Source organism: Plectropomus leopardus, chromosome 22 (assembly GCF_026936395.1).
Source record: "Plectropomus leopardus strain MGB_pleo_1.0 chromosome 22, ASM2693639v1, whole genome shotgun sequence".
Classification (NCBI taxonomy): Eukaryota; Metazoa; Chordata; class Actinopteri; order Perciformes; family Serranidae; genus Plectropomus; species Plectropomus leopardus.
This window is the reverse complement of record NC_142197.1, coordinates 18,468,760-18,496,759: the sequence shown is the minus strand read 5'-3', so window position 1 is coordinate 18,496,759 and position 28,000 is coordinate 18,468,760. Positions and strand designations below refer to the sequence as shown.

Below are 28,000 nucleotides of genomic sequence, written 5' to 3'. Positions count from 1 at the left end.
TTTTCTGCAGCAGAGCAGAGCAGAGCAAAGGTTGGAAAAAGAGGAGAGAGACGAGACGGACCTGCGCTCGCTACAGACAAGTGTCCTAAACAGCTTTTAAAAACAGCCAAACACACAATAAATCCCAAACAAGCAGCACTTTGACAGCTTCACGAGCAGGTCCAGCTCTGCAGCTCTTCTCTCATTAAAGTAAAGGCAGCGCTTTGGGAGAATCATCGTCCTACTTTTAGTTAACCATGAGACTCCCCTCTCTGGGTCATTTTGTAACAGCCAGGTTTATTAGAAAAGTTTGGTTTCTAATTTAGCTAACAGAATACACGGCCCATCTCGAGGACATAAAAAAAATGTAATCACAAGGATATTTATCCAGGGAGCAAAGACTCTGATCCTTCGCAAAAAGGGGCTTTTTTAATCCTGTGATTTTTAAGAAACAGTGTGGCTAAATTCAATTTAAACCAAACCTAATGCTGTAGCCTTTGTTACTTTATTCAAGCGTGCATTAAAAACATTTTTTTTGTTGTGAGCCTTTAAGATATTCCTCAACGCTCGATGACACAGGAAAAAATGCTCTGAATGCAAAGTCAAGTGCTCCCAAGGCTGCAACATTTCGGCTTTAACATTTGTTGTCATTTTTGATCACACTCTTTATAAATAATGCAAATAAACAAATTATAAACTGCAGACAGGCTTAAAAAGACACATTAAAAATGTATTTTCAGATTTTATATATTTGAAACTTACCCCTCCTCCCAACACAAACACACACACACACCTTCTGATTCCCAGCACACATTTCACGGTCCATCCTACATTAATAAATGGTCATTTTTTTGCTCTAATCATATATCAGCTAACATTGCAGGTCTCTGGTACTCTCAGGGAGTGGTACCACCTCTTAAAGGGTTCGGACCTGCTGTTGGTTCTAGTTCAATGCCACGTCACAGAGCCAGTGCAGCGTAGATGGGCCTGCGTGACCTATCTCGGCCCAGATAGGAGCCCTCCGCGCCCCAGCCCCCGTCGGGACCGTACACCCACATTTCATACCAGGACGGATGTGGTGGAGGGGGGGACGTGAAGCCGTGTTTTATTTTAACTGCAACCTCTCTGTCCTTCCTATTATTTCCCTCTGTTCTCTTCTGATTTCCAAAAAAAAAAAAAATCAAAAAAAAAATCAGGCACTTTATCTGAGTGAGTGACAGCATGTTCGTTTCTGTCGGCCGTATCCAATTCGGCTGACTAAGGTTCAGGAACACTCCAAATAGAGTGTTTGTTTGATTTCATATCGAGTGTGCACACACATGCTCCGCACACAAACACACACATGCACACACACGTCTGGAGTTGTCTGGGTTACGCAGGGTAACACGAGGCACATGTCTACATGAAACCAGCATTTATGTGAGCTGGAAATTCACAAGTTAAGGTTCTGAATTTAGAAGATCATTTTTGTCATTTTTTTTAATTGCTGGTTTGTTTTGGTTTAATAAGAAAAAACATTCCCAGACAGAAAAAGAGTGTGTGGTGTGTGTGTGTGTGTGTGTGTGTGTGTGTGTGTGTGTGTGTGGAGTGGGGGGTGGGGTTGGGGACTTAATGATCTACTCAAGGACGTCCACGTAGCATGCTAAAATTGAAAAATGAGGAGTGCTAATAGGTCGCAGCATCTCCTAACTGCTGCAGCCGTCGAGTCTTGATGCTAGTGATTTATCTTTAATTGGATTTTACAGAGGGGTCTCCCAGTGGGAGTCTGCCGTCTCATTTCTGAACTGTCCCTACAACTTTGTGCAAAAATGTACAGACAAATAAGCAGAGTTGGCCCTGGCAGTAAACAGAAAATGCAATTAAAGCTGAAATGTGAAAATTAAACTACATCTGACATGCATAATTATTGTTTTGTAAATCTATACAGCAGCAAAGAAAATATTCCTCTGCATATTTTTACATACATTTCATGTGAAATCATTGAACTTTTTTTTGTTCTCTGGTCTTCCCCTATTCATGACTGACCTCAATATTAACCCCAAATCATTGTTAAAAATGAAGGCCTGATCCAATTCTTCAAACAATGTACAGCATTCATTTTGCTGAGCTCACAGACAATTTCAAATATTAGTCTTCAAACATTCAAACTACACTTTTTTATCTGTATGCTACATTTTAAATATTACTTCTGGGGAGTTTTTACAAAAAACAAAAAAGCCCACGGTAATACCAAACATGTAAATCACTGATAGCTCTCACTTTAATCAAGTGTTTCTTTCCTCAAAGTATGAACTCACGGTGGTGTCTACTGCAGTGAGCAGTCTACAGAGAGGGGAAAAGAGACGCTGGCTCTCAGGGGTTAAGATGCTAGCAGTCATGTGCCTGTCGGCTGCAACAAAAGCCTGCCTATGTAGGGTGCATACAGATGGAGGGAGCTCCTTTGTGTGCAGCGTTTCACACGTCGCAGCCTCGGAGCTGCCAGGTCTGGCTCTCTGGGCCTGGCTGCAGGCCTAGCTAGCAGCTTGTAGCACCTGACGCTGGGCTCTCCCTTTGCTTTTTCTTTGCTTGGGACCCGGGTGCAGCAAGTTTTTTTGAAAGATAATGGAACAGAAGTCCAAATAGTGGGTCACGCAGCTCAACACAAACAGCCGAGCAGAGCACGGCACTGTAACCGGGTGAGCTCAGATCAGCATGACAGGAGCAATTGTAAGCATGCCTCCCACACAGGTCTGCCACAAAATATTTGATTTTTCCCTCCTCTGCTGTCTGTCAAATACCTCTGTGAAATGTTCTTCAAGATGATTGCAACGTGCTGGTATAAATACAACCGGTGCGAGTTTTAATCATGTGTACCATTGTGCATGATGTATACATAGTTTTGTATCCTACTGTATACACTGTGTCTGTATATTCTGCTATATTTATGCTACGTGCGCCAAGTCTCTAAGGCAAGTCCCTTATAGTGTACATGTTAGTGTACACAGTGATTAAACCAGCTAATGCCTGGAACAAGCTGTAATATGGGAGTGCAAACCTTCACAAGCAAGTTTTTTTTTCCCCAGTTTTTCACCACAAAAAATGATCCATCTATGCTGCAAAAAATGTCTTTTTTTAAAACACATATTTTGCATGCAGGACATTCACAAAAGATGCACTTCCTACCTATGTGCAGGCGCCAACTGCACATTGAATACTTTTTCTTAAGCTTTACAAGGTCAATTTAACATTTTCAATCACATATAATGCAAGTTTATATGTGGAGGATTACACAAGAATGCCATGGAAACAAATCCAGACGCAAACAGCACAAATGAAGTGCTGCAACAGAAAATCCACACTCTAATGCCTGCATATAAACTGTGAAAATATTTGACCTTGAACAGAGCATTAAGTTTCATTCAGCACTATATATAAATATTTCTTCAGGGCAATGCCACTAAGGTAACTACCAATTCTGATTGCTTAAGATCACATTCTGAAAAAGCCACAACGGAAATAGAAAAACTGATAAAAGAGGCCGAAGGTGATTGTGTGATGTTATTGTGTTGCTCTCAATTATACATATAGACATATACAATAGACAGCCGTCAACGACACGTAAAGTCTGACACTACAATTTAACAGTATATTCACTCATGAGGCACTCAGGTGGACGCTCTTACCCTGAGTGAGTGAGCATGTGGGGGGGGGTTCTCGTTCTTGCCAGAGGACCCTTCAGCAGCACACCTGGCTCTTGTGAGGATGCAGCCTTTAACATTTTAAACGCAGGACAATCTCTCTGAGCACTGGGGCACCCTGCTGCCCTAACTGCACTTCAAACCCACATAATGTGGATGGAAATGCTGTGGACCAGCGTTATTCTATCATTTCAAGTGCAAAGCCCGCTGCTTGCGCTAAGTTTTTAAAAATATAATTACGTGTATTGTGTAAGTATTTAGACAATACTTGTCGCCGTGCCGTTAGTTTTGAATTGTGAAAGCCCCGAGCCTGCACCATGAGAGAGACCACAGTCGGAGAGAAAATAGAACCATAAAAAGTCATTTCTGCTATCCTTCCAAAAATCACAATAAATCTTTAATGAGACGATATTCTGTTCTCTCCAGATATTCTCCTCAAACAGAACTGCTGGCATGAACATTTACAACGTTAGGACCAATACTGGGTGTAATGGTTTTCATAAAAGCAATACTGCACAAATTAGCAAGACAGTAATTAGACATATGAAATGATTTTAATGTGACCCCATAGAAGCTTTTATATGCTTTATATATAACATATATTAGAAGCAGAATTGATTGGCTTTCTGTTTTGGCAGTCACGCATTGAAAAACAGCATGTTTGCAAAGTTAGCACATCTTTTAAAAGTTATGTGCACTGTTAACCCTGAGCTTGTTTGATGTATTTAAGCAAACAGCTTCCATTAATTTTCAATAGGAATACTTATAACAGGGATGAAATGACTACCATTTTCACAAAAAACTGCAGTGAAATTCCCAGCGGGTAGTATTACTGTTTCAAAATGTTTTAATAATTAAAATCGCGTTTGATTGCTGCACATTCGACAGGGCTCCTACAACTTGAGGCGTGTTTGATATCCAACTTTTTATGACTTTTGTAATGACACTCAATTAAATTTACAGGTCTCACACTATGCTCATTTTCAGGTTCATACTTGTATTTTGGGTTTCTACTAGAACATGTTTACATGCTTTCATGCTTATCAAAAAACACAATATTTTTCTCAAACTGTCTTCCTAACTATACCTGTATTTACCCTCTTTCTGAAATGCTCTGTTTTTTAACACTGTAAAATATTCCAACAGGAAATACAAAGTTTGAAATTGTTTATATAGTGTCCTATAGTTGTGACATCACAAATTCACAAAAATTCTGATGGCTCGTTTAAAGGCACATTTTCTCAATATGTACTCTGTTCATTTCTCTGTGGACTGAGCGTTTTGACACTTTGGCAGTATATATATACACAGCACCTATTCCTGCTTTATAATAAATCTGACATGGACATCTGGTGTTCTACATTATGGGACCTTTAAGATCAAATTTACAATAACCAAAACTGGAAAAAGAAAAAAAACAACCATGACCCAACATCAGTTAGCTTACTCAGAGGGACAGTTTTGTTTGAATATTTATTGTAACATAAAACATGAGTTTTTGGGAAATACTTGACATTTATTGGCAGGTTTCTCACTCTGCATGTGGGATATCACTGCTTGGATTTCCATTGTGCCGAATTCAGAAAAACTTTTTGCATTAAGTACACTGAGCCTCAAATTCATAGCCTTGTCAGTTTCAGCCATGCCGCAAATTCTTGGTTAAATGGCAACGGCCAAATTTTCATTGAATTTGCACTTCCCCGTGATGTCGAGGGTACAGCTACAGCTAGCCAGCAGACAGCGGATCCTCTGCTCTGAGCACCCAACCAGAAGAAGCAGAAACAGAATATATGTGTTGCTGTCTCTGCTATTCTGATGTTTGTGACATTAATGAGTATTAAGAGTATTAAGTATTTTTAAGAAATGAGTTACCACTTATTTGGGGAATTTCAAAAAGCAAGGTCAGAAAAAAAAGAATACAATCCCACTTCCCAGATTGGTTGAGGATATTTTAATAACAATTAAGGGATTATTTTTAGATTACTGAATTCGAAGGGTCCGCGGGAACCTTGTTTGAAAAACTTGCTGTAAATTCTGTCCAGCATCAACCAAAGCTAGCGGCAGTCTCCTAGACGCAGGTGCAGCGATGTGGGCTTGTTTTGGTAGTATCTTGTTTACAGAGAGGTTGTGCAGTCGCCAAACCCAGTAATGCCAATGGTCCCTTGTCTCAATTTACAGTGACAAAGACACTCAAGCAAGCGTTTCAAAGTCAGCAATCTTTAACGTCAATGCACACATTTCAATTTTTTTCATATGAATAGATTACTTTATTTGCCTTTATTTATTTAACCCTTTGAAACCTGAGCCAATTTAGGCTTGATTTCTTTCACAAACATGGGAAGAGGGCAGTGAGCAATGAAGGAGGAACTACCCCCAAATTAGTAAGAAATGACTCAAAAGTGCAAGAAAAAATACTGAATATTAGTAAAAAGAAAGAGAAAGAAGGAAAGAAAGTTTTTTTAAAAAAAACAAAACAAGGAAATTGCCTGAAAAACTGCTGAAAAATATAATAATTTTACTACATAATTTTAAATATGGAATAATAAAAATTATAAATATAGTTTTTTCCTAGCTTTTATCCTTTTTTCCCTTGACATTTTCCCCTAGCTTTTTAAAACAAATTAGTTATCTAAAGCTACTCATTTCTTTTATTCTCTGGAACATTTCAGTTGCTCAGTGCCCTTTTTCCTATGGTTTTGAAAGAAATCCCATCAATATTCTCAGAGTTCGAAGGTTAAAAGTGTATAAAAGACATCTAAAAGCGGCACAAAAAAAGTGATATTGCTCCAGAATTCAAAGGGTCGATGCTTATTAGAACAAAAGGTGCTGCTTATTAAATAAGTGGTTTTAAAATTAGGTTTGTGAAATGATTTCATTGTATGTTAATACTTTTTCAACATGTTCAGCACATTTCAACAATGCCATATTCATACTGATAACCGTGATATTTGGGTCACTATGATCAGGATTTTGACATTTTCATGCTGTTTCATCTACACGCAACAAAGTTTTTTGTTTCCTTGTGAACACAAGACTTTTTTCCTTTAATGTGTCCAAGAGAAGAGAAATAACAAAATATAAGCCCTTGAAGCAAGGTGTTACTTTATCTCTTTATAAATGGCACAATGGTCATTTTATCCTGCCATCACACTTGCGGTGAAGCTGCTGAGGTGCAATTAGCTCCCACATATCTTCATGTATTGTTTAACACCATGTTACAAATTTTATTAGGAGTGTAAATACTCTAGGATCAGGAAATTAAACTGCAGGCCTGCAGACACAAACGTGCAGGTGTGTGTGTGTGTGTGTGTGTGTGTGTGTGTGTGCAAAAGAAAGTCTCTGCTTTGTCTTTCTTTTACACACACACACAGACACACAGACACACAGACACACGCACACATACACAAAACAAGCCCTCTCTGTCACTGAAACTGCTGTAAGTTGTATGTTAATTAAACCTTTGTCAGTACGGCCTGGAGAGTATAGCTCCTATTTTCTGACCCTACACCCTGCTGTTACCAATCATGTCCTAAAACACACACACTTATACACACATGTACATACACCACATGCTTGAGTTACATACTACCAGGACAAGCCGACCGGGTGCCTGACAACCACAGCGATGGAGGAGACGTGAGGGAGGGAGGGAAAAAAAAAAAAGGTACCCTAGCGTGTTAGTTTTCTGCCAGGGAGTCCCTATTGACCTGTTAAACCTTTGTGACTGGAACAAATGCAAATGGCGCTGACTTGTTCACACAAAATACTAAAGGCCCATTCAAATGAGGCCCCGGGCCACAATGCAGCAGTGGCCGAGCGCTCTGTGGAGGCAGGGCAGCCCCCAGTCTGAGAGAGAGAGAGAGAGGGAGAGATTCTTTTGCACAGTTCATTCTGGTTGTCTGGTGCAGAGCAACAATCCACTCTCATTACTTCTCCTTCATGAATGCACACACACACACACACACACACACACAAGATAAAGTTACCTTACACCTCTGTAGTAATTCAGCCCTCGCTAAATCACTAACACTGTTACACTGCTCTGAACTTTACCCCATAATTACTTTGTATGAAATACTTTGTAATTGGATGCCAGTGGACCTGAACTGCTCCTGATATCAAGCATGACACCAGTCGTGCCTGATAATCAGACGCTGCTTAATCCACCTTGGCTTTTGCAAGGATACTGTGTGTGTCCCTGTGGCTAATATCATATCCTACTTTTTAATTCTGTCCATGGGGTATAGAATAGGAAATGAAGAGAGGGACCAAGTGGGAAAAAGAGAAGCGAGAGAGGGGGAGAGTAGCAGAGAGATAGATATAATCTCAAAGAGAGAGAATAAAAAACTATGAGAGAGAGCAGCATGGAGTAATCACTGACTGTATTTACATACACAAAATGTTTTGGGCCTTATTGAAAAAACAACAATATTCCTACCACCAGAGGCCCCACAATAGGATATTATCACAATAATAAGTCATGAAACAATATTATTACGATTTTAAATCTGTTGCAATTTACTGAGTACTGTAATAAAATATACTGCCACTTATTACCTTTTTCAACTGCAAATTTTGTCCCCAATGGAAAACTTTCCCATAGGAAAATCTGTATTATATAATCATAATCCCTTCAGTCACTTTTATGCCAGCGAAATGGATCTGGACTTAAAAAGCAATTGATTATATTATTCTTGTGGGCTGCAAAAGTTTAACTGTATTTGTAGTGTGAATAATTTGTGTAATAAAAAATGTATTCTTGGCATCTGTTTAACAATACGGTATTACCAGGCAAAAATATTGCAAGACTACGTTGTATTGATTTTTTTCCCCACCCATAATTCCTGCTGTGCTGTTTAATGTAAATTAATATTCCTGTGTACATGCAGCTGTGCATACACTGATTAACGTGCCCAAACATATCGCTGATCAAGTCAAAATATGGCAGAATTTAATGTCTGGAGGTGCTTAAGCAGGGTTCCCCACACGTATTTATTTGTGGCGGCTTGCCACAATGAAAAAATCTACCGCCACCTACTGATGACTGACTGATTTGGAGCTGGATCATTCATAGAAAGCGATATTTCCCGGAGTGCACTCTGGGCACAGATGGAGCAGTGAACGGTAGGCGCAGTGAAAGTGAAACTTTGCCTTTCATGGCGCTGGGTCTCAAAGTTTGCCTTCTACAGCAGCTGCTCCCTCTATTCATCAATCTGATCCGATTAGCTGTGACTAGATCAACAGATCAATTTTCCACCCTGCAACTGAAACTGCTGCTTCCACCAGCGGTGCATTTCTGGACAGCAAAAATGACCAAATTTAGAGAAGGGACACGTAATATTAAAAAAAATAGACACACTCCCAGGACGCCAGCTACCACCACACATATATTGTAATTCCGTGGGAAACACTGTTATGCCATTTTGCTTTTTTAGCATGAAAATAAGATTTTTTGCAAAATTTTCTTGTTCAACCATTTAAACACAGCATCCCCTTTTCATTTCTTCAAATACCCTCCAGAAAAGGTTTGCGTTATAATATTTGTGCATATCCAAAAACCTGCTGTTATCAAAGTCTTTCATAACGTCTAAAAGTAGGTGTTTCTTCTTTCCAGAACTGCGGGCTTTTCTTCTGGCCATGCACCTCTTCCCTACAGCCTTACAAACTATCGGCTAGTTGGCTGTGTACAACACATTCACAACAACGCACAGAGCATATCCCAAATGCCTTGATCGAAAAAATGTTAATTTGGAAAAGGGCCTATATTAGAGTATCCAAACATAATATGCTGTTTACATGACCTGCATTAAATATTACGAATATTCTGAATAACACTGGAATATTATTGTGCATGTAAATGTAGTCATTCAAATAAGCCTGACATGGGGGAAACAAATAATCCCCTTAGTAACTGTAATGATGAGCAGTTAACCCAAAATATTGGAGTATGATTATATATCAGTGTCAAAAATGTGAGTAAGGTGTTTACATGCCAGAGAAATGGAAGACAGCCAGACAAGCCAACTGAGGTTTTCCATAATCAGAGTGTGAGCTATTCAAACTGAGATATGGGATTCATATGAGTCAACCCACAACTGGGTTAACTGGGTTATAAAAACAAAATTCTTATGCATGTAAACGTTGTCACTGATGCTAAAAATGAATGCACTGCGGGAGGCTCTGGGATGAAAATATCAATCAAAACGCCAAACCACCTTTGACTGAAATATGACACATATGTCTGGGACTCAGTTCTGTTGCTCACTTGATTGTAAATGTGACACGAGGCTGCTGTTTCTGTAAAAGACAAATCTCCTCCGATAAATACGCATTTTTAAAACAGTATACAGCAACATTGGGCCCTTGGAGATCATGGAGGGCTTTCTTGTTCCATCTCCTCGCTCCAAATAAGAGATTAGCAGGAGCCTGAGGATGGCTCTCACCAGCACATCTGGACAACACCTGATATGTGGCCTGCTGCCTACTGGACCTCCACTATACTGGTTCTATCAAATGAAGGGTTTTATGCAAAGCAGGGACATGGTGGGAGGTAAACCAACCACCCAAAGTCACTGTATCCATCTTTTTGATCCCATACGCTATAATTGCGTAGAATTTTATGGTACTAATTTGATTAACAAATACTTAATTTAATTTGTCTGATAATTAGTTGCAGCTCCCTTGCATAATTAACGCCTCGACTGTTTCAAGTTTTTAAAAAAATATTTTTTTCCTTGAATTGAAACTGTTTTGTCTTTTAATTATGATGGCTTTTGTCTGGATTCATCTAAATATATTTTATGAAAAAGACATTCATACTTTGGACAATTAGTTTAATATGGTAGATACTTAGTATGAAACTGCCTAAAGCACTAACATCAGTCTTAGCCAAATCCCAATCCAATATTTTCTTTGTCTGCCTTTTTCGCCTGCCATGTTCTAACTCTCCTGTCATTTTGAGATACTACCACTCCAATGGAGCTACCGTGACAGTAAATTTTGGCATTGAAAATAAAATTTGGCATTGGAAAAGGAAACATTGGAACTAAAAAAAAAAAAGTTCTGCTGAAAATTAAAACACAGGCATTAAAATGTGTTTTATTTTGATATTTTTTGTGTTGTGATGTGTTTTTCCATGACACTATTTTTTTTCCTCATGCCACTATTCGTTCAGTGTCATTTTTTTTGCACTCTTTTCTGTTTTAACTTTCTGTTACAGTTTTGGCGTGAAAAGGAGGGGTTTCCCAACTGTGGGTTAAAACATTGCTCTTGTCACCTTTTCACCCAGCCGTCCAATCATAGCAGAGGAGGGGCGGGCGGAGAAGATTAATAGAGGGGGATGAATACTGCTGGCCACATGGACCTACAGGTCTGTCCTCTCTCCCTACGTGCTTCAGCCCTTCCGTCATCCACAGTGAGGGCCAGAGCCGGTACCCTACCTTGTGCCAACATTTTTACTTTTGTGGATATTCTGTATCACATCTACCAAGCGTCTCAGATGAAAAACACTATGCCTCCAAAGTGCTCTCGTACTCCCAGCGTGAAAAAAAATCCAAAACACTTTTGTGGACACACGGCCTTATGAAAGTAGCACCAGCAACTTTCTGATCCATGCAAATTTTGGTTTAACAGATGAATTTGTTTGGAAAAGAGCGGAACGATGAACCAACCGACCAGAAAGTGTCAGTCCATGCACTAACCACCAGGATCTCAGGCCTTCAGGGAGTTAAAGCATAATTTCACCGCAGCTCCCATCTTTACACTGAGACCTCACACCAGTTTATGTTTATGTTATGCCTCTGACACAGGAGCGAGTGCTGTTTTCTCCCAGTAATCCATCCAGTACCAGAAGCCCCAACCTTGCATGTTCTCCTCTCACAAAATTACTTCCAGCAGAGAGGAACTACAACATTGGCAATGGTAGCTGTCACAGAGTGGAGACACCGGTCGGATGGGGTGGAGCATGGTTTGGACAAGGTATGGGACAACATGAAAATTTTATATCACACTTATGCTGACTAAAATAACTGCATTTTATCCTGATAATAATCAAAATATGCTTACAAGTCTTAAAATGCCACTAAAATATGCCAGACTTTACATTTTCTTAAGAAAACACAGTTTTATGGCATTACAGATAGGACACATATCTTTTTTGGTGAAAGCCCTTTGTAGTAAAACACTAAAAAAAATAAAGGGAAAAATACGCCAATGATTGATTAAGACCTTTTGCCTTTTTTGAAACTGGTGCATGTGTAGCCTGTTTGGGTAGTCTCTTTTATTGTTGGTTTGCACAGCAGTTGTTTAAGGTGCTGCTGCACATAATATTCACATCTATCCTGATAATGGAAATTCACCGCGGTCTACTTACAGGGTTCCTGCAGCCTCAGGCAAGCTAGATTTAATTCTTTTTTTAAACTTCTTTAATGCCAATGAGAATTAAGTTTAAGACCAATTTTCTAATAACCAAAATAGAAGAAGGAGAATTTTACTTTGTTTATTGTAACATAAAACCTGACTTTTTTTGTCCAGTGAAATGGTTAGATTATCTACATCGAATATTCCCTTTTAAGAGCGGAACACATGGAAGACACTGAACACATCATTTTGCCATAAAGGTATCTATTTGGTTTACCAACAGAAGTGGGAAATTTCTGGTATTTCTGGCCTGTTTTCTAGAGGATTTTGTGTTTCTCAATCTGTATGTGAGATGGAAGATTTTACGATGCAAAGTGAGGAAAAAAGACTAATAAAAACGTACCTCCCATGTCTGAGCATTTTAAAAAATTAATCTAAGTCAATTCAATACCAATTAAGACCTTATTTTTAGATTAATTAATTCAATGCCTTTTAAGACTTTTTAAGGATCCGTGGGAACCCTGTACTTATTGTTGGTGGTTTTTTGTTTTTTTATCAAGGTACGTGGTAAAATTGTATATCGTCCCATCCCTAGTTTGGACTGACCACAAGAACCTGAAATACATCCACACAGCTACATGTCTGAATGCCCACCAGGCCAGGTGGGGTGTGTTTTCAACTAATTCAACTTCCCACTTTCCTTCCTTCCAGGCTGCAGATGCTCTGTCCCCACAGTCCCAACATGAGGACACGTCAGCTTAGCCGGTGGAGATCCTCCCCACTGTTACCACGTGTATTTTGCCTGTATAATAAATTCAGCTCTTTTTTTAGAGAGACTACTGCAGCTTCTTGGTGCCACCATCAGCCTTTCCTCGTGGTTCCACCTGCAGTCCAATGGACAGACGCAGCACATGAACCAGAAGATGGAGACGGCTTTGCGGTGCACCTCCTCCTGAAACCCTGCCTCCGAGTCCAAACAGTTGCTGTGTGTACGCACAGAACACCCCTCCCAGCTGTGCCGCCGACCTTTCTCCAATCCAGTGCTCACTTTGTTGTCAACCAACATTCCCTGTTGGTTCCCTGAACAAGAGAGGGACGCTAGCGTCCACTCGGTCCAGGCTTTTGTTTGTCCCTATTGCCAAACCTCGATGCTATCACCAGAGCGCCAACTAGTGCCACACTCCAGGTCCTTGCTACATCCTGAGGCAGGGTCTAGCTGGGACCTAACTCTGAGTGTGAAGTCCAGGATATTGGCACCTCACATTGTGGACCATCTTCAAGGTCATCAAACTCTTTGACTGTCCTGCATGTGAAGGAGAGCCCACTTCAGCCCTCCTCCTGGCTCACCGGCTTGGGTGAGGTCTCCAGCACCAGGTCAATTGGGAGATGTACGGTCTTAAGGAGCTTTCTTGGGTTCCAGCCAGTGGCATTGTCGACTTAAAGAGTGTCGCCTTAAACAGACTTAAAGCGTGTCACATAAGTCACCTGGCAAAGCCACGAGGGACATCAGGAGACATCCATTAAGGGGGAGGTGGGTTCTGTCAAAATGTCAGTCAAATGCGAGTCTCACGTTTTCCTTGTTTGCTTCACTACTGTCATTTCAGATGCTGCAGTAGCATACGTATATCCTGGCCCACTTCCATTCATTCTCTGCCAGATCGTCATTTGGGCTTTTGCCTTTGCGTTCCTGCCATTTTCTCTGCCTGCCTGAGTTTTGCCTGTTTTGACCCCCTGTATGCGTACTAAACTACTGCTCTTCAGCCTGACCCCCCATTGATAAGTTTTCCTCAAGCTCCCCACCTGCCTTTTTTTGACATTTGCCAGTTTTTTACCTCTAGTAAATTTCACTGACCTAACTTCATTCTTGTATTTATTATTTCATATAAATTCTCTTATTTTTAATGGTCTCTGCACCTTTTACTTTGACTTTTATATCTTGTTTATCACTACCTGTCCTTTGATTGTCTAATTTTTTTTGTGTCACATTCATTTATTGGGAAGCACTTTGAGCTGCATGCCTTGTATGAAAAGAACTCTACAAATGAAGTTTATTATTATTATTATTATTATAATAAACATCCATGAAAAACAACACTTAAATTTAACTGTTTTTCTAAATAAATGTGTCATGCTACTGAATTTTCATAACACAACACAAAGAGCTGCTTTCATACCGATAAAGCTATTTTTTTTAAATAATTTTGCTTTTTTTTGAGTAAAAACTTTGAAATAACTTTGGACTTATTTTTTCTTTTCATTTTTGGTGGTAGGCTTTTCAAGAAAATTAAGCTGATCCCACATCCTGCAGTGGATCTGCCGGCCATGCTGTATGTGGAGTGACACCTGCAGAGGTCACACATGAGCTAAAACTCTGCAGGGAGAAGGGCCGAGGAAATGGAGAGGGACGAGAAACACCAGAGACAGAGCGTCGCAGAGATGACATACCAGACTTCTATTAACATTTAGGAATGTTTTTTTATGTATTGTTAGAGCTTGTTTTGTGAGCCTGAGTGTCATGTTTTATAAAACAATACAATGAAAGTACAAAACAGTTGAGAGTACATTGAGTTATTTTGTACCACTACTGAAGCAATTTTTATAAAAGACTTTTTACTTCACGGCACTAAGAAGCATTTTTTCATGTTGATACTTGAGGACTTACATTCAAAAATGCTGCTCTAACTATAGATTTAAGATGAGGTGGAGTATTGTTTGGAATAAGTACCTAATCTTTAAAAAATGTTTCGTTAACACTTTTTTCTACTGGACAAGACAGGGGGTAGTGAGCCCCAAACATCACAGGAAAATGACCACAACAGCAACAACAACATCAACAGACAGCATCTTGAGGATGAAGATTTCATTCAATACAAGCATTAAATACTGTGGCTTCAGTGAAGCCTTACATACAGAATACTGCATGTCACACTGTCATATGTGTGGAGGAGGGGTGTTTTTTCCCACCCAGGAAATACTTAAGGGTAAAGAGAACATCAGGTTTCGAACAATTTAAGTGAACTCTGAGCCTGATATTGACGTTACACTGCTGGAATTATACTGCACCAGTGAACTCCTCCCATGTGGTCGTCAATGAGAGTTAAAACAAACATGATAAACTACTTTCAACAAGGATTTCACCCGGGCTGGGGACACTTATACCACGTCCGAGTCTTTTTGTCTGTCTCTCTATTCATCAGTCACCTTCAGAGTCCATACACATTAATCTGACACTGTTACGTTCTGAACAACAAGTCATAAATCTTTCCTTCAATTCTTAATTCCCCATTTTCAAGCCTGGAGATGACCAAAAGCCGTCCTTATTTAGTTTAAAGTTTCTTATTCACGGCACAATTTGCTCAAAACCACATTTTCAAACAGCACAAACTCTGTAGCAACATCATAATGTTCTGATTTATGAGGAGTTGAAGATGTAACATTATTGGGATCAGCTTCATAAAGGAAAAAAAAATATCACACAACTATCTTATGTCTTCCCAGAGAGTCTTCTTACATAAAATCCACTTTGGTCATGTCCCCCTAACTCCCCTACATAATTATGACACTCCGAAACTAAAGCCAGGCGTCATTCTCCTTCACTGGGAAAATCAGAGTGCTGACGGTGTCGCTGGACTAACTGCAGCTCATCGCTCAAATATGATTCTGCTTATTACTGTTAGTCTGTTAAAAATATACTCGGCTGTATTGAAACATTACACAGAGATTGTCAGTTTGAGTGTTAATCATCTCATTTTCTGTCTTGTTATCGCTCACAGTTTCACAAGAGCTAGGGAACGATGCCCAGAGTGTGCGTTCGATTTTTGAGTGCAGTCTGCTTCGAAACTCCAGAGATACTATTAAGAAATTAGAGTTTTCTAGATCAAACTTCAATTTATATTTTAGAGATGCCCGGCTGAGATAGAAGCATGAAGCCAAATGGGTTAAATTAATGCAAATACACATATGTAATACATGATTTGTTTTTAACACAGAAAAAAAAATATATGTTGCAACATTTAGGAGGCATAAGGTTATAAGGCAGCATAATACAGTGGCTTTGACCATTTTGCCTCTTAAGCATGAGTCCTAAAATTAATTTTATCATACTCAGTAAGATTGCGACCACAGCAACTTAAGCAACACAGTATTTTTCGCGTTTGCCCATATTTTTATAGCCCCTATTTTTGTACACAAGTCGTTTGTGTGTGTGTGTGTGTGTGTGTGTGTGTGTGTGTGTGTGTGTGTGTGTGTGTGACCATGTGCTCACCTGCATTGCAGCATCTGAGCTCTTGTGGTTCCATTTGTGTCCTCACTTGCCCTGCACCACAAACACAAGACACAGAAAAAGACTCAAATGACTCAAATTCAAAAGTGTGAGGCGTCACTCTTTTGTTGCAACATCGCTGTGAGAAGTGATCGAGATCGGTGATTGATTAAGACGTGTGGTGCTTGCGTGTTGTTCCTCCACACTGTGCCAGTACAAGCTGAGCACAGGACATTCTCACTGGAACATTTCTGCTGTTACATGTCAGTGTTGTCGGGCAGAGCACCAGCTGGGATTTATTCTTTTCGACCATAAGTTTCATTTGAAATTACATAATCATTCATTAATCATTCATCTCATTTATATAATGATTATCATTTTTTCATGTGCAAAATATTAAAGACACTTTTTTAACGTCAGGAAGTACACTAATGCACTAACGCTGTATTTTAAAAAGAAACAGACAAGAATAATTCTTGGCTTTGAGACAAATGACAAGGAGAATGTGCAAATGGGAGCAGCCAATCGACATTAAAATGTCTCCTTTAAGAATGTACGATAATAAAACAAATTCATTGTCTGCCCTTCAGGAAGGTCAAAGCACTAAGTCAGTTACAGCCTCGGCCCTGATGCCGCTGGCTGGAGGTCTGCGTCAGGCTCAAGGGCACCTGGGCAACATTTTCTCTGGAAAAAACAGCCCTCCTGATATATTGATACAAACTATTCCATATATACAACAAATAAAGGAATACAAAGGCCAATACATTATCCCACGAATAGTACACGTCATTAAAAACCAGAGTGCATCTCCATTGTTCTTATTTCTGTCTTGCTGCAGCAGCAGTGTGTGCTACTACCTTCTAATCTTGCAGACATATAACGCAAACAGTTAAATATTTTGCAAACACATGAAAGAGGCTGAGTAGGTGGTTTCAGTTAGCATGTCTGCTCTTATTTAATTCCTAAAAATCCCCTTTTACTGCGATATGTACACGAAACCTTGAAAATGAGATTATCAACAATTAAGGTTTAGGTCATGCTAGCATTTGCCTTGGCCTGTATTGGATCTTTTGGATCATTTAACATGAAATGGAACAAACTAAAACTCACTGACCTTCAAACCACATAAATCCATGTCGAATTTACGTCCAAAAAAAATGATCACAGTTTGGTATATCAGCTCTCAATCATCCTTCTTTGGCAGTGTAGCTACGACAGGAAATCTACTTAAATATTTTAGCCATTTATCTCCCACCTAGAAGGATTTATCATTTATTTTTAGCTTTTGTTCTTTCCATATTATCACAGCTTTAAGGAATACAAAAGGATTCAGGATCCTTCGCAGCGCTTTAATGAAGCCAGTAGTACAGTTTGTGTAGGTGTTTTCTTTTTGCCTCCGATGTACACGGCCTCTTTTCGCTGTGTTAAAACTGAACCGGAAGAACCTGCACTGCTCCCCACAGAGCTCTGCTTCATTTGCTTTTCGTCTCCTTTCCTCTCCCCCCTCCCCATCTTCTCACAGGACTCGTGAACTCTCCATAAACCCGCCGATTCCCCCAAGAACGCCGCTGTCTATCCGACATCAGTAGAACTAGAAATAAAACAAAAGAGCGAGAAAAAAAAAAAAACCCTGCTGAAACAGACAATAAGGTATAGAGAATGAAGAGAGACAGAGGGAGGGAATAAGAGAGAGAGAGAGAGAGAGAGAGAAGCAGGCCGGATTGCAGAGGGTTGAATCAATGCAGCGGCCTGGTCTCTTTTTTTCTCCCCTTTTTTTTCATTTTTTTTCTCTCTCTCGCTCTCAAATGATTCACAGTGGAAAGAAAGGGCCTTTTCCTTGTCCTCAGTTGAACTCCACATCAGCTTCCTGTTAGAAAAGCAAGGAGGAAACACCCAGAGCAACACGCGCGTGCGCACATACACACACAAACACATACAGAGGAAGGCCTTCACTAGTGGATTCTTCGCTGCCAGAGAAATTAGGTCAAGCACTTAAATGCCCTGCACTGAGATGCGCAGTGATTTAAAACGTGATGTGTTTGGTGGGGACAGCAAAAGCATACCGGAGCAACAAACATGCATGCACTCAAAACGCTTGTTGCACTTGGAAATGCACACTAGTAGCTGCACATTATACTGTCAGCTCATGGCTTGCCACATTATTAATACCAAAAAAAGAGAGAAAGAAATAATCGGTGACAGACGCCCACTGCTCCTACTGTTAATACACCATCCATCTGTGCAGCTTAGAACATGACAAGGTGTCTCAGACACACACTATAAAATAAATGATGTGTATTTTAAAAAAGGCTCAGAAAGACACCTTTTAAGTCCCCTCACAGGCAGACACTAAAGCACTACGTGCACGCATTTTCAAAACGCCAGATGACCTGTTTAGGGAGTGACATGAGTCTCTGTATAACGCGGCTCAGGACAGGATGGGACAGCACAACACTTTGCAGTATCAGCCGTGCACACCGAAAATCCCCGCCCGCCCCGCCAACCCCACCGCCTCCCGCCCTCTGACCTGAAATGCCCTTAAAGAAACAACACACCACATCACCATCGCATCCAATCAACTATTCACAGAAAGGCTGGGATTGCGCGCGGCCTGATCTCGCCGTTTAGGGTTTCAATCAATTGCGTGAGATATGAGAGAGCGGGAGGGAGAGTGGGAGGCAGGATGAAGCTGTTCTGAAAGCAAATGAGAGAAAATTTTGGGTGAATCCAAGCCTCTTCTCTCCATATTGGCAACTACCAGTATGGCCCACAACGGGGCTCTGAGCTGCAGGGTGGCAGGGTAAATCAAACGATAATCACGCCAATTTTCACTCTGCAGCCATGTGCTTTCTCCTGTCCCACTGACTCACAGTGGAGAAATGAGCCCCGGTCCATTGTCTGAGGTCCACCTGTGTTTCTGCTCCATTTTCTCGAAGGCACAATGGCATTTTCCTGTTTATGGCGGCGACTGTGCTCTATAAACATGCAATATCAGGGTATAAATACATTCGATAAAAGACTGCGTTTGCGACCGACGGCTGCGGCCAAAAGGTCAAACGGACCCTATTTATATTTCGGCTTCTGGCAGCTCTTGTTCCAGTGAAAGAAACATGGAAGGGGAGAGAATATGGTAGCATCACAACACACCATGTTTCTGTCAGCCAACACAGATCTTTTCTTAGGAAACACTGCTGCGTTGCAATTTCGACTGACACTCCAGTATGAGCAGAATCTTACGCAGCCCGCCGGCCAGCCTGCAGACGAAGCTTTGAGAGCACACACACACACACACATGCACACAGATCAAGCAAAAATACATGGGCAGATGTGCACGATGCCAAAGATGATTTCAAAGGACAAACAACCCCTTAAGATAAACTGATCAAGTGTGGTGTGTCTGCCACATTTTAACTTTTGACTTTGCTCTAAATGCTGTAGGTAAAAGTTGGCATGATCTGAGACAGCAAAACTAAAAAAGAGACCATGTCTGAATACCCTAAATAACACTGGATCATGTGCAGGACGCTCCGCAAATTAAATCCTGCATTTTCACACAGTGTAAACAATAACTGGATCCTTTTGCAAAGTAATAATCCATCTATCATCTCAAAACGCACTGCTGCATTTTTGCTCTGAGACAGATGATGGCCAACATTGATCATTTTTCAGGAAAATGCTCTGTTTTATCAACAAATAATCTATAACCACAGGAAGAAAAGATTCAGGCTACAGAATGAACTCTACGTGAACCTGAAAACTACTTATTTGTTGTGTTCTCTAATGCGAAAATCTACCTGATGAATGTGCAGCTCCTGTTCTGACTGTTCCAAGCACATTTTCACATGTACGCTGAATAAAAATGATGACATACGTGCTCGCTTTAATTCCTTTAAGGGTTTTTGAAGTTTCTATCATTTTTTTAAAACACATTTTTAGTCTTTTAAAGAAGCTCTTGGTACACCTGAGAGACAAGTCCGGGAGCCCACACAGGCCTTTTAACCATTAAAAATACATTCAGCTACTGCTGAGCTGAGTCCTCTCAGATTTCAATGAATTAATTTCATCAAAAACTTCTCTGAGGGAAACCACAGTGACACATCAGGGGAAACCGCACAGCTCTACCATATGTTCTCGTGTCTTACATACACTGATTATGTCAGGGTGAACAGCTCAGGAGACGCCGCTTTTCTAATTAAATGCACATTTCGCTGAAATCCTGTAAATTGCTCACTTTGGAGAGCGGTGATGTTTTTTTCTGCTGGATTGACGTGATCTGCCCGGCTGCCTATCTGTATTTGCATCGGGGACAACAAAGGGGAAGATTATGCCTCTCTGCGAAGGAAAACTAGGGCACGAAAAGGCGACCTCTTTTTCTTGTATTGCGAAGGAGAAATTACACTGGTGATCTTCACGTAAAGACTGGAGGACGTTTGGCACTTGTTCCCAAATTTACAGCCGATTATGTTGAGCTGATATTATGAAAGCGCTTGTTTTTAGCACCCTGGAAACTTCCCCCTGAGGACTGTGGACCGTGTTCAGTCATAACAGTGTCAATATCCAGTCTGGGGGAAATATATCGCTACATGCTTACGCTCAAAAAGTCGTTGTCATTTCTACGCACTCTACGCAGAGACAAACCTCTAAAAAAAGAAAGAGAAACGGGTGAATGTAAGAGTACGCACCGACAGGTCTCGAGTTCAAGTTGGCTGTCTTTCTCCCTCCGAGGTGTCCAACTCCAAGTCCGCGGGCTTTATATATTCTTCCCGTCTTCTATTGTGGCCCAAAATGGCAGAAAACAAAAAAGCACAAAGCGATATTTGTATGCTGAGAAGTTAAAAAAAAAAAAAAAAAAAAGTCGTCATGTTGAATGTGCTGAGAGAAGGTCTCCGCGAGCGCCTACCGGGCCACGAAAGAGTTGTTTCCCCCTCCTCTCTGCGTGTCTCTCCGCTGCAGCCATCCTGCTCGGTTCAGTGGGGACACAGCCTGCAGACTGCGCCGCCCGCGCGTCCTTCTCCGCCGATGAACCAGATGCGTCAAGTTCAGCTGAGGTGAAGCCCCGTTATACAACCGCCAGCCTGCTTATTTAATGTCTCCTAAAGAGGGGGAGAAAAAAAGAAAAGGCATATCACATTGAAATGTCTGCAAAAACAGGCTGTGTTGAGATGATTATTAAGGGCTGCCTCACTCCCCCCCCTCCACCTCCTGCCCCCTCCGCGGATCTAAAAAGCACTATTTGCTTTTACCTGATGTCATGAAAAAGACATTTTCATTGTGTCGTTCGCTTTACTTTGAACTAAAAGTGGCCAAAAATACCGCCGCGAATTTAAAAACACTCGTTATGATCACATGGGACTGTTAAAGGCGTAATAAACTGCTGTTTTATGTCATTAAAAATTCAATAAAGTGCCACAAGGTCACTATAAAGTCACATTTTAGCGTCGTGTGCAAACTCCATCTTGGATTATTTTAGAAACAAAATATTGTTGTTGTTTTTTTCGTTTAAAAAGATGCTTCAACTACAAAGTCTCATTCATATGAAAAAAAATTAAACAAGCAAGTTTTAGAGAAACTTAACAATACTTAATGCCTTAAATTACAACAATGCTAAAGCAGCTCTGCTAGCAGCAAAAACACATTAAAACAACTCTCTTGCTACCTTAGCTCCACAGCTAATTATTTTCTTTTTATGCCTGCTAACAAAACACACACCTGACTTAAAGCTGAATTTCTCACACCTGTTTGCCCGCCTTAATAAGCCTGATTCCTGTTTCGTCCCCTCTGCATGTTAATGAAGGTCTGGGTATACAGTCAGACACCACAGGTGACTTGAAGACAAGTCCAGGCTTGTTAGCCGATTTGCCTCACAGTCACTTTATTGATTAATAAACTGTGGAGATGAGGCGAGGCGGAGCTGTTAAAGGACCAGTCTGTCATTCAAAAAGTTCATAAAAAATTATCTCTGATATAAAAAGCCAGCAAGAGCTATTTTAATATCTTGTGCTGTTTTATATGAGTATTAATTTAAGTAGATAGAAATACACCAAGTTTAATCAACAATGTAGACTTGAAATTGGCCATCTTTTATTTCTTTGGTAACTGTTGAAAAATAGGGAAGTTTGGTTTTTTTTCCCATTTCTGTGTGAGTGTTTCCCTTGTAAAATATTTTTTCTTTTGAAAACACACACACAAATAGACACAAGGTTGTAGGTTTCATTTCAACATTCGAATGGGGCAGTTTAAGGTTCCTCCATCAGAAAATTTTGTGCATCATACACTTAATTTCCTGCATTATGGTGATTTTTAAGGCACCAATTTGTGCCTTTTCTGCATCAACTTATGGAATAAATGTATTTTCTGGGGCTTTTCTTTCAAAGTAGAAATCCTCTGCTATTTTTATGCTTTTATTGGTACGACACATGCACATGTACTTTAAATATTGAGGGGGATGTGTCTCCAGTGTCCCACTGAAATCTACACATATGGAAAAATAGATAGATATGATCCACTTTATAAAATCAGTTCTCCAGCTGATACAGACATCATATAACAACTGACAACATAAAGAGAAAATGAACATGTAACACTCCATGAATGCTGTGGATCCTGCAGAGCTGATATTTAAAAATGCATGGACAAAAATTAAATTGCATTTTTCAAAAAAGTGCATCAGTTTTTAAATACATTTTAAATGTATGGATTAAACATTATCTCTGAATATGGACTCCCTGCAATTGATAAATAACACACTCCTTCACAAAGAAATATAATGCTGTAAATTGGTAAATAAGTACCTAAAAGTAAATGATTAAACACATTTTAACAAAATTTTAAAAATGAATTAATTAAAAAGAAAAACATATGGTGATTTGTAGTTTAATCTAATGAAGAAGTGTATCATCCTTTAAAATTAGATTGGTTCTAAGACAATGTTTTACTTAAAAAATAACATGATGTGATTTTCTATTACATTCTGTGAAAGAAACCATAGTACTCAACTCAAAATGTATTAAAAAAAGAACACTTTTTATGCCGTTGTTCATGCTCAAATAACTGTTTGTGCATTGTTTGATATTTTTTACCTCTGTGCACACGAGTTGAAGCAGCAGTCCCACTGTGAACCTGCACAACACAGGCGAGTGTATTGAGTGGTGATAAATCTGTATTGACAGGTGATATTACAGTTGCACTCTGTGACTGTGCTCTGGGTACAGTATGCCTATATCTATCAGCACAGAAAGATAGTATAGGATTAGGAGTGTGTGTGTGTGTGTGTGTGTGTGTGTGTGTGTGTGTTCCTACAGTTCTATTATGTATGGGCTGAGCATGCTGGCTATAGCTTACAGGGATTAGAAGGTGATACAAGTTCATAGTGATGCATGTTCACCTGATGTGACTCAAGACAGACAAACACACACAAACATTTTTTTTTTTTTTCCAGCGTTTAAAATTGAAACAAAGCTAAGTATTAAAGAAACTGGGTTGTCCACTTGTGTGTAGACTTTTATCATAACTGTCTAATTTACCGTTTATTCCTTTCAGCCGATTTTAAACACATGCTTCAAAATAAAAGGGAAATTATCAGCATATAATTAATTTACATTGTTAGTCAAAAGTTTTATATTGAAAAAAAGCTTACAGTGTAAACCCATTTTTTCTCTACTACATTATAGTTAATAAACCTTTTACTACTTCTTTTTTGTTACATCTTTAAACAAAGTTATTTTTTACGCACATGCAAACAAGCCGGTTACTGACGCTTTTAATGGTGTACATGTTCTAATTATACATGATATCACACATTATGGAATATACAGATATTTGCAGATATGAAGCTTGCAGTTTTGGCAACTCATTCTATATTTTACTCATTTTAAAATATATATAGATATCTTTTTAATTTTTTTTTACATAAAATGTACTGTTAATAAAGCTAATTGAGTTTAAATGATTTTCTTTAACTGTTTAATGGCTTCTGCATTGAAGATATCTACTCTTTTTTCAGGTGTAAATTAATATGCTGACGTAGAGATAACGAGGAAGAAATATTTCTGCATAGTTCCAGTTACTCAAAGTGGTCTTTACAAAATTAAAATCCCCAATGAGACGTTTAGCTGTCAAACTCATAATGCGCTGGAAAAATCAACATATACATCACTTCAAGTATGATATTAAGAGATGTTTGCACTGCTAATGGATACACTGCAGATATCATATTAAGCACTTATCATTCAAAACCTTGCACCTAAATGGACTTCAGCACTCAAGACTCATCAATCTTTCATTTTAGACAATTTGTACATTCAGTTACACCAATTAAGAAAAGAGTATTGACAAAGGAAAAGTACTGACTCTGCCATTAACCTTCTTTAACGACACTTTTTTCCATAATTTGAATCAGCTACACGGAAGAGAGAAGAGGAGAGTTGAGAAGAGGAGAGGAGAGGAGAAAAGGGGGTTGAATCGTGTGGAGGTGGCCAGGGTGCTCCATTTGGCTCTGCTAATTTGCAATCAGACACTCTCTTTGAGCTCTTTCCCTACCACGTCTCCAGACAGTGTGGATGGCAGCTGAGACAAAGCTAGCATTCTCCGCCGACCAAGGCCCCTCTTAGTTTTATTTCAGGCCACTGCTCTCAGACACAGACCATTCTGCATGGTGCGCCCAAAGTACGGCAGCTAGAGACAGGAGAGGAGGAAGGAGCAAGTTTGGAGGACGGAGAGGAGGAGAGGGCGAGGAGGGGGAAAAATAGTGGGAGGAGACTTTGTCAAGGGCCAAACTGCTGTCTCTACCCCTCTCGCCTTCGCCGCCTACCCTCCTCTTCGCCGCTCCTTCCTCTCCTTGGATGGTACCCTGGCCTGTTCCCCTCTACCGTGCTGCAGTGCAGTGCCACGCCCCACCTAGCACCACAAAAAGATTTGAGGTTTGATCGATCACGCTGCTTAGACCCGCAGAGCTGACCTTTTACCCTTCAAACATCTAAAGTTACTTCTTCGCCACTCTAAGCAAAATCTGACTCTAGATTGCGAGTGTATGAAGTTCAATAAACTTTTGAGCATCTTAAGTCGGCAGCCACATGTGCCCCAAACAGACAATAGACTATAGGCTATATTATTATTATATTATTATGCAGTGATCTGTTGTCATTGTGTCCGATCCTGACATTATTAAGCATTGGCAAAGACATGACCACAAGGGCAAAGGTATCCTTCAAACATTAAGGGAGAGACATATGAAATGGACCCTAAACACCCAACCAGTCAAAGTATAAGTACTAATACCACCCTGTGAAAATATTCTGTTACAAGTTAAAGCCCTGCATTGAAAACGCTTCCTCAGTTAAAGTAAATGAGTATAATTAGGAAAATGTATATATAGTATGAAAAGTAGACGTACCGAATGCAGAAAATTCTTCAAAAAAAAAAAACAAACAGAAAAATAAATAAAGAGGAAATCGAACAGAATAGAAAAAATAAAACAAAATAAGTAAAAAAAACGTGTTTATGTGCTTTAATGTTAAAAAAATACTCTATTTTTTTTCTCATACAGTCTGCCTGAATATACCTGTATTCACCCTCTTTCTGAAACGCTCTGTTTTAGCGCCTGTCTCTTAAAGCCCCTCTACTTAAAAAATCAAAATCAAAATCCAGTCTCCCCGATTATTTAGTGCTTCCAGGTCTTCTACAACCCTGCACTGTCATAGCAACCAGGGAATGACCTTTTTATAGTATAGTTGTGACATCACAACTTCACAAAACTCTTGAAGGCTCGTTTAAAGTCACAGTTTCTGAATACAAATTTTGTGCATTTCCTTTTTGATTGAGTGTTATGATAATTTCACAGAATTTGTATAGTGCCTGTACCTACTTTATTTTCAAATAGACATGGAAATCAAACTTTTTACAATATGGGACCTTTAAGTCTTGGGCATCTGTGACCCCGAGGGAGGTCCTCAGAGTTAGTGCAGGGGGCCTACAAAATGATGTTTGATAATTTAAGTTTTTTTTTAAAAAATCTAAATATGTCTGAAAGTACACAATATCTAATATATTATTAGCACAGATAAATCTGCCTATTCATAAAAAAAATAATTTAGTACACAACAATAAGGTTACTCAAAAATACTTGCAATCATGAGAGCTCTCTAAATCACTGTGCACACTTATCCATAAAGAGGTGAACTAGTTAGGTAATTTTTACGTACAATTGAAACATATGGTCCAAAAATAATTTTATTATTATTCAGAGTATATGGATATTTTTGTGAGCCATTACGTATCGTTTTAATTTTTCTAGCAAGAGCCTCGGACTAATGCTCCACCTCAGAGACCACCTGCTAAAGTGCAGAGTGTAAGGCTGATGCAACTAGCAACGCTACAACTGCTGCTGACTGTGCAGCTACAGGCAAACGAGAGAAGACCTGAAAATAATCAGAAAATTATATTAAGTGAAGCTCAGTGTCATATGTAGGGGCCCCTGCTCCATCTGTCTTTGAGCTTTGGGATCCTGAAAAACGTTGAAGACCCTCATCTTAAGTTAAAACATCAGAAGAAAAAAAGTCAGACAGGTGCTTCTCTAAAAGCTTCTTTCGTGTGTCTCCTCCTTTGTGATGGGTGTGCCCTAAATATTTTTTTTTATTAAAGTTTTGTTTACATAGTGAAGGCCGGCTGAGCATGCATGTTTTAACAGTGCCGCCTAGCTTAGGGAAATAATGAAAATGAGTACAGGGTAATAGCTTCTCCTGGGGCTTACAGAGAAGAGCAGATGTCCCAAGTGCTTCAGTGTAACTTCTAATTTCATCTTTTAGAAATCAATTCAAAGTATGAGCACATGTGCGCGCCCGAATGTGTCCACGCACCTGCGTTATCATTTTATTATCAGCAGTCCTGTGGCTGTGCAGTGTGTTGTGGCTTGGTTGCCACAGGTAACAGGTCAATGATTACTCAGAGGACCGAGGGTGTCCTCAAGCTCGGGTCAGCGCCGCTTTGCCATGAGAGAGGAGGACAACAGTGGGCTGCAGCTGCCATCTGTAACTCTAGGCCTGTGCGGTTATCGGTGTCTTATCTGCTTGAAAAGCTGCATTGTGTTCGCATTGTGTGTGATATGGGCAGGGCCACGCTCCAGGAGTTTATGCTGTGTTTTACGAAGTGATGACATGATCCTTTTTTAGCTAGTGGGGGTGCTACATTTTTCACATAATCTCTTTGGTTTAAAGCTGCCACGTGCTCAGTCTCTTTCTTTACACATCAATAATGCTTTTAAAAAAAACCCTCAAAAGTAAAGCTAACAGAGGAAGGCAAAAACTGCCTCTTTTAGTTTGGGCCGATTCCCACAGGTTGTCTCACTTATTAGCTGCTTTCCTGCACTGGACCGAAGAGCACAATCCCTCTCAGTCTCACTCGAACACATAACAATGCCAGGAATGGCTGCATTTGTGCAGTACGACCATTAGGCAACATCCGACTGCCTAATTCATTCAATTTCTCCCTCTGCCATGCCAGCACAATTGGCCTGAAAGGGCGCAGGTGGGGGGCAGAGGAGGCTGGGAAGCTTGAAATGCAAGCAAAGTTGTAACTGCCACAGGGCCGGATGGGTTAAAGCACAGGACACAGGACAGACTGTTGGGAAAACCGTGTCCTCGAGGCGATCCCCGGCTGGACTCTGCGGTCACCCTGACCCCCAACTCTGAGCCCGACCCTGACTATATCTTTAGCAGTGAACGGTACAAAT

General features: G+C 40.0%; 1 protein-coding gene and 1 long non-coding RNA gene across 2 annotated transcripts in view; one reads left to right on the top strand and one right to left on the bottom strand.

The window, feature by feature from the left end:
- Positions 1–21,639, bottom strand: part of LOC148185897 (uncharacterized) — a 39,213-nt gene extending 17,574 nt beyond the window's left edge. Inside the window, exons 1-3 of the mRNA XM_088072668.1 lie at positions 21,176–21,639; positions 20,958–21,045; positions 16,279–16,329 (exon numbers count right to left, since the gene is read on the bottom strand). Coding sequence (XP_087928794.1) covers positions 16,279–16,329; positions 20,958–21,045; positions 21,176–21,232 — 196 coding nt within the window. The 5' untranslated portion in view covers positions 21,233–21,639. The remainder of the gene's footprint in view (positions 1–16,278; positions 16,330–20,957; positions 21,046–21,175) is intronic.
- LOC148185898 (uncharacterized) lies at positions 7,744–16,259 on the top strand. The gene is made up of 3 exons (XR_015775508.1): positions 7,744–11,633; positions 12,846–13,545; positions 14,285–16,259. It is a non-coding gene; the product is annotated as an uncharacterized LOC148185898 (long non-coding RNA).
- Positions 21,640–28,000: the final 6,361 nt, after the last annotated feature.